Below are 7,836 nucleotides of genomic sequence, written 5' to 3' on the forward strand. Positions count from 1 at the left end.
TCTAGATCTGTTTCATTTTCGATGCAAGAACAATCCCTGAAAAAATGCAATTTTTCTAAATTAGGGAATACGATTCCCGAAAGGCTGAAAAAAAAATTTGAAATTTCACCCAACCATCTGACATGGTTCGGCAATCCATATGATGAATTTCACCTTCTTTCAAACTTAGCTAACATTGTAGAGCTTATTTTTCTAAACTAGATACCTCGTGGTGGTGTACGACTTTGGATTGCATGGTAAGGGCAATATTTTATACTCATATATGCACAACTAGTGTATTCGTTTAGTAACTACTAATTACACTAAAATGAAAGGAAAGAAAATGTAACACAACCTTAACAAATAGTTTATTTTTCATGTGAAATCATGTCTTGTACATAATCAGACAGATGAAATTCACAAATCCATTTTTTCTCCTTATCTTATCCAATACATACAATTGCACACTCTAATACCCACCAGCTCGAACTCTCTAACTTCTAGTTAGAGGAAGATGCCATATCGAATACATAAACTGCAAACTCTGGTACTAAGTATCTTGAGCTTTCTAACTTCTGGTTAATTTACAAGAAATGTGGTCACCTGCTTCCTTAGAGATAGCTTGAACTTTGAAACATTTTAGCACAGCATGAGTAGATACATCTACTCCAACTCCAAATTCCACTACCAGAATCATAGTCCATTTTCAATCTTTGACTGCTTGGCATCTTCAATCCTCTTCTCACCTGACTCCATTGCAGTGTCGTATGATGCATGGAGCCCAAAGAACAAATAGTAAAGCAAAAGAAGCCCAGACCAGACTCCAAATCTCATGAATGACTTGCCATCTATTGAACCAAGAAGAAAGATGTTAATAGCAATTGATGCCGATGGTAACCATGGAACCAGTGGTACACCCCAGAGCTTTGGATCGCGTGCCTGAGGAACAAACACCTGTAGAGATAGGGTGGCCAAGAACCATATAGGCCCAATGATTATGTATGCAATATACCCAGTCTCATTCGTAGCCCAGTACACTGCAGCAGCAACCGAGGAACCAAGTATGAGCAGGATGCACAGGATGAGCACGTTACGGTGCACCGATGAGGTCACACCGGTCACATAGTACCGACGTACTAGAAGTGCAACAGCAACAAGCATGAAGATAAAGAGTGTTGATATGGAGAGGAGGTTGGAGAGGATGTCGAGCTTGGTGAAGAAACCAATGATGGCAGTTGCAAGAAGCATCACAATGGTGGCATTGATAGGTGTTCCCGTCTTTTCATTGACTTGAGCAAACCATGGAGGGACCATGTGAGTGCGGGCAATGTGGGTCAGATATCGTGCTTGACCTACAGCATTGACTAGCAAGACAGTCGTCATTCCTTTCAATGCACCAACAGCGACAATGTACTTGGCCCAATTCATCCCAACAGCCTGGAATGCAACAGAGAATGCGGCATCCTCGTTAACTTGACTGTAAGGCTGCATAAGGCAAAGTGTCACAGCCATCAGGCAATAGGCTGTTGTAGTAATTAGCATTGAGCCAACCAGCCCAATTGGAATGTCCTTTGCCGGATTTTTTGTTTCCTCCGCCATGGTTGACACAGCATCGAACCCAACATACGCAAAGAACAGTACAGCTGAGGCCTTGAAAATGCCACGAGCACCGAAGGGGGTAAATGGGGTGTAGTTCTTCGTATCAGCCTTGATGAAACCTGCAACTATAATGAAGATAATGATGATAACATGCACAATTGAGGCAATGTAGTTGAGTCTAGACGAGCCCTTGGTACTGAGCACAGCAAGTATGCATATGCCTATAATGACACCAACAGAAATAGGGTCCAAATAGCCATAATCTTCGCCGAGCTGGTGAACATGTATGCGAAAGTCATTAGGGTCATGGTTGCATAGGGTTGCAAAGTAGGAAGTCCACGAACGGGCAACCGCAGCCCCACCAATGATGTACTCAAGGAGGATGTTACCGCCGGCAATGAAAGCCATAAAATCCCCTAACTCCACTCTTAGATATGCAAATGATCCACCTGAAACAAACGGGTGCAACATCTCACTAACTTATCCGTCACATGGACCATTCACATGGCAAATGCAAATGGATGCTTCATGTGTCGAACACTTGTCCAACAGTGTTCTTGAAATATCTTGATGACATAACAAAATAATATAGCAAACACTTTAAAGATGAACAAAAAGCTCTTATCTTTCTATCTAAAGGAGGATCCTTTCTACGACCATGGTCAATAAATAATAAATACAAAACATTGTTTACAATTTGGAACCAATAACAAAGAAGTGAATAACATGCAAAAAGTTCAATCAAATAAATATTACCATAAAAGATAAAAGATGGATCCAATATATTTTCTCATCTAAAAAGTAAAAAGTTCAAAGTAATAATAGTTTATATGCAAATGTGTATAGTATAAAAATATATGCATAATAAAAATTAATAGCATTTCAAAATTTTAAAACATCCTGATTGGGAGCTTAATCTGTGACAGTATAACACGTTACTCCATTCAGTCTCTTGACACGTTACCTCATTCAGTCTTTTGTTTGTTTTTTAGATAAAAGAATATTGATGTAAATACTTCATTACCCCATAGGCATGGTAGAATGTCATGCACAGCAACCTCCCAAACAGCCAAACGTTTTCTTAGGAATCCTTTCTAAACAGCCAATTTTTCTCAGGAATGTCATTATGGTAAAAATAACTGATAGCCATCAACCGGTATCGTACCATTGGTAACTAAGTATCAAGTGGTATTCATTCAAATTGGCGTATGTTTCTACTTGATCAACGTTTTTCCGGTATCTACCCTTTCCAGCATCATAAAATTGCCTTGTTATGTTTATCTAATTAGGTTTGACAAAAACTTGTGACACATCAACTGGTATTATTTCGATACTGTCTTTCCGGTATCATAAATTTTCCCGTCTAATATAATATGCCAGCACTATGACACTAGAAAACCTTATTTTTATTTTCTGTTTTGGTAAGTAAAAAATAAAATAAAATAAAGTTTTCAGGTGTCATACCTTTAGGTATCTTATGTTTTAAGGTATTCAGTCAATAAATTATAAATAATAGGCTTTTCATTCTAACTACTGTTGTTTAGTTGCTAACAGGTATTTGTTGCTCTTGATGGACCTAACGTTAAACGTTCGAGCCCAATTAAGGTTCTACAAAAAAAAAAAAGAAAAAAGCCCAATAAGCCTGGCAGATACAGGTCAGACAATGTCCCTATAGGCTTGGATCGTGCTTATTCCCATTAAATCTTTTAGGTCCATCAAGGGTTATGGGTTTGATTAAATGTCAATCAAGATTCAAAGTATCGATATGGATCGTGTTGTCCGTCACCGCATCCAACAATACCTTCGCCGATTTCTGCCTCCTCTAACAACGTTGGCGGTAGGCGGCGGTACTAATGAATGAATTGCAAGAGGAAAAAGATGAACAATATTTTTACCCTTAATTGATATTATTTTTAAAAAGTCAACTTATTTTTTAAATTATTTTAAAATTATTATTATTATTGATATTCCAAAAGTTGCCCTTATTTGTCATAATACCTTTTTTTTTAAAATATTTCAAGAGATCGGTTTTAACCTTGCCTACCCCTGAAATGCCCATAAATTCTAAAACTCCCTGTATTTCTGGTTTCGAAAAGTTATCGATATAATACAATACACCCAACATATCGTATCAAAATTTTGAACAAGGATGTCAATTTGCCAATTAGTCAACCATGGGCAAACCCGACAAAGTTTCGGGCTTAAATCTATAGTATAGACCATTCCGGGTTGGCCTAGCACTCAGACAATAGCAGGCCGGGTCACTACCTTTACCACTAACTTGCTTAATCCAAACGATCTCAAGATCAAAATTTAGAGTTATGAGGGTTCTACCTGCTACCGGAATTTCCACAGCAAATTCAGTGTAACAGAAGACGGAGAGCATGGCAGATATGCCGGAGACAACATAGGAGAGAACTACAGCCGGGCCGGCGACGCTTTTCACCTCCAGACCAGTGAGGACAAAGATTCCGGCACCAATTACCGCGCCGATTCCAAACCAAATAAGATCCCACCATGAAAGGTTCTTCTTCATATCATGCTGACTTCTAGCTCTAATCTCGTGTATCTCAGTCTCATCAAGGGACCGAGCCAGAATCCGGTCTTTGAGCCTCAAACCGGTCTGGCTCAATGCCTTGGCATAGTTCCCCCAGCTCTTGAAGGACTCTTCAGGCAAGAAGTCTTCTTTGCTACATGAACATCCCCTCCTCCTCACTCCTTCACTACTAACCCCCATTTCTTTCCTTCTGAGACGATGCTAACCAGCCTGTAGAAAACAGTAAGATCCAGTAGAAACATCAATAACCAAGAAACAATTCCAATCAAGCGTTCAGAAGACCCAAGTGGAAAGGTTGAAGCAACAATGGCTGTGGGACCCATGTAAATGCCAATCTAACGGCTAAACGCCATTAATCTGTTGGCCTATACAGCAAATTGGTGCGTTCAGGTTTCTAGAAGTACTTTATCAATCATCATTAAGGAAAATTTTTCCATATAAACCGAAAATGATAAAACATGGGTTTGAAATTCTGGTCTTCAGAACTAATTAATTAATGATTAAATGACCTAGCAAAAAAAATTAATTAGTAGATGAATGAAGTCAAGAGAAATGAACTACTTAAATGAAACGCCGATGCAGAGTTGTAAAAAGCAGGTTCCACAAAAAGAGGAAATCGAACCCAAACAGAGATAACGGATTAAAAAAAGTAGATTCAGTGAAAAGAAACTTTCTGCCTTCAAAGTTCCTATAGATACCAACCGGATTTTTAATTGTGCTACAGGAGAAAGAAATCACAATAAAGATAAAAAAAAAGGAAAAGAAAGTTTTCGAGTTTCAACTTAAACAAACCAGTCTCTGCAACTCGTATTCAACAAGAAAAAGGGACAAGTGTAATTTTTTTTAAAAGAAAACTTAAATTTTCATTGGAGACCATAGACCATATCTATTGTCAATTTTACAAATCTTAAGTAAGTCATGATCTCAGGAGTTTTTTTAACAAAGAAAATAATACTTTTCCCCTGCAATTCAAACGAATTGAAAACAAAATGAGAAGATATTTTCAAAATTTTTCATCGAGGATGAGTTCAATTACCTCTATTTTCAGCTGTGATCTAAACGAAAACTAACAAAATACCGCAGAGCTCATTCGAATCTCCAATCAATCATAGAGTGGTACCCTGAAACTCTTGTTTCTGGATAGAACAACAGAAACTAGTTCACTATATATAAGCAAGTCAAAAGAGAAGCGGTTCGGTCCACCTTTCGGCTGAGCCACTGTACACATATAGAAGCTCCAAAATACTTGCCGATAACCACAGATCTATCCAAACCAATTAAAATATTTCGGCGGACCTTCCAATTACGCGACGTCAATGCGTTGAAAACTATAAAGAAATCAATGCAAAATGGGGATCCAGCCTAGCCTTACAGTAGAATATACAGATCAGCATATAGAATCTTCGTCGTTCGAGATCTCAGATTCACAGTTTTAATTTCAAAGCGAACAAAAAATAATCCACAAACGAAGTAAAATAGTCGGAGATTAAGCCAATTGAGAAAAAAGAATATTAATATTGAAAATGACCTATTTCAAACTATAGGCTTGGCTTCACCGTTGAATCGCGGTATTATTTGTTGACAGAAAACCGTCGGAAAACAAGCAGAAGAAAGAGTTCCGACAACCGGAGAAATCAAGACCCCGGTGATTTATAAGAGCCGATGGGCTCGTCTTGCGAGTGTAACCGGAAAATCCGCGTTGTCAACCGAGGTGTGGCCCGTGTGGAGTGGAAAGGAACGGACACGTAGCGTTTGTTGTGAATGGAAATCGAATCTTTGGGAATCTTCTTATGTGTCGGGATCTCTTCTGCTTCGAGTGAAAGATTCAAATCCAGTGTACAGGAGAGAGTTTACGTTTGCTTGGTGATTTATTGAAATTGCGAGAAAATGTCAAAATGATCACAGTGTTTGTGATGTGATCAACTTAACTGATCATGTCCACTGTAGCCAACGGTGAGTAGCGAAGCGAGGTCACGATTTCCTCAGTTGTTTGCGCTAGTATGTATGAGTGTATGACACGCCAAGCGGATGACCGCATTGGGCGTTAGAATTGTTTCAGACATTTACTCCATCTTATTTGCCACCTGTCACTGGTGTATATCTTGCCACGTGTCTTATGTATAGATTCTCGGTCCGTCCTATAAAATGGATTACGTGGGAGCTGTGTAGATATACATATCACTCCGTTTATTTGTTTACGCATGAAATACGAGTATTGTCAACACCGGTAGGCTGTGGTGCGTCTATTATGCAGTGAAGGGGGTGCATCATTTTTATACCAAAATTAAGGTTGCGTTTGTTTGCAATGTAAATGCAAATATGTATATTCTATATTTATTTATTTTTATTCATGAATGTAAATATAGTTTACATTTTAAATTGTTTTTGTATTCATCTTATTTGTTTGAAATCAACAGTATGAATCTACCATTAAATGCTCCAACTATTTAATGCTCTAATACCTTAACTTTGGTAAAAAAATTATTTATCAAAAAAACATAAAATTATATCTAGAAAACAGGTACAAAAGTATCAAAATACATTTTAGATCTGATAATCATTACTTTTTTATATATCAAACAAACACTCACAAATGTAAACCGGGGTATATAAATATCCCGATTCGGCATTGTATCACAAACAAACGGAGCCTAAGGATTAAATGGTCCAAAGAAGTGGAAGAGATTAGCCATTCTTTCAAATGGGGGAATAAGATTCCGATTCCACCCAGTCAAACAGCTAGAATCAGAATGGGTTATTGCAGTGGGTTTTGGCCACTGCAATTCCAAAAGCGCACAAGTATTTGGACCACGGACTGCTCAAAGGATAATTTGGATGCAAGTGTGAACTCAACAAATTTGTTACTTTTTTGGTTTTTCCTTGCAGCTGAACAATTTGCTCCGACTTTTTCCTTATATGCTATTACCCCTTTATGTTATCCTTCTTTTGCTTTCCGTAACAACCAATGACAACGTCGGCAAAGAAGTCAATAAGATTCTCTCTCTCCAGCCCACTTAATTGGACTTCTGGGTCTCAGATTCAAATTCAAAGTCAACACATTTTTGTCGTTGCTACTTGCTAAACAATCTTCTAATACACTGATGCTTTGATTGGATGGTATGCATGATTTTCAAAACCGGAACGGATCGAACCGTCCGACCAGAAAAATTGGGAATTGGTCACCATTTTAGTTTAGAATCATTATTTCGTTATAAATTATTGATTTGGTTAGTTTATCGTTGATTCAGGTGGTCAAACTGTTCGAACCATTAAATGGTTTTGGTCATTTATTATTTTTTTTATTTTTAAATATTTTATTTTTTGTCAAAGCAGGCCATTTATTTAGTTCAAATGATCAAATTATTCAATCCGGAAACCTGACCCCTGACTGGTTTATTGTCCGGTTCAATTTTAAAAACCTTGATGGTAAGTGTGGGATTAATTTGAAATCCACTTTCACGGTTTTTTAGACCATTGCGCTTTTGTTCACTGCGTTTTCAAAGAAACCGCCATCGTGATTTTTGAGAAAACGTTTTTTTTTCATGATGCATTTCTGTTTTCTAAGAAAATGGCGTCGGGTAGAGCCACGTTAATCACCATTCCAGACAATACTTTGTGGAAAGGAAAAGACCAAAAACTAATCTTTTTTCTTTTGAAAAAGAAAAAAAGCAAAACATTTTTTATTGTTTTCTGAGAAAATG

General features: G+C 37.7%; 1 protein-coding gene across 2 annotated transcripts; it reads right to left on the reverse strand.

The window, feature by feature from the left end:
- Positions 1-323: 323 nt before the first annotated feature.
- LOC148865520 (cationic amino acid transporter 1-like) lies at positions 324-5,812 on the reverse strand. 2 transcript variants are annotated; one of them, XM_088975072.1, is made up of 3 exons: positions 5,172-5,812; positions 3,913-4,345; positions 324-2,027 (listed from the first exon to the last, which is right to left on the reverse strand). In XM_088975072.1, the coding sequence occupies exons 2-3, from the start codon at positions 4,313-4,315 to the stop codon at positions 673-675; spliced, it is 1,758 nt and encodes a 585-aa protein (XP_088831198.1). In that variant the 5' UTR covers positions 4,316-4,345; positions 5,172-5,812; the 3' UTR covers positions 324-672. The 2 variants fall into 2 exon arrangements, with proteins under 2 accessions (XP_088831198.1, XP_088831199.1); XM_088975073.1 differs by having other exon boundaries at positions 5,664-5,796.
- Positions 5,813-7,836: the final 2,024 nt, after the last annotated feature.

Source organism: Nelumbo lutea, chromosome 3, assembly GCF_056320005.1.
Source record: "Nelumbo lutea isolate HS-2025 chromosome 3, American lotus-T2T, whole genome shotgun sequence".
Classification (NCBI taxonomy): domain Eukaryota; kingdom Viridiplantae; phylum Streptophyta; class Magnoliopsida; order Proteales; family Nelumbonaceae; genus Nelumbo; species Nelumbo lutea.

Coding starts and splice junctions, on each gene's coding strand:
- LOC148865520 (XM_088975072.1), bottom strand. CDS start 4,315: ATGGGGGTTAGTAGTGAAGGAGTGAGGAGGAGGGGATGTTCATGTAGC. Junction 2,028..3,912: donor TGTGGAAATTCCGGTAGCAG/GTAGAACCCTCA, acceptor CGTTTGTTTCAG/GTGGATCATTTGCATATCTA.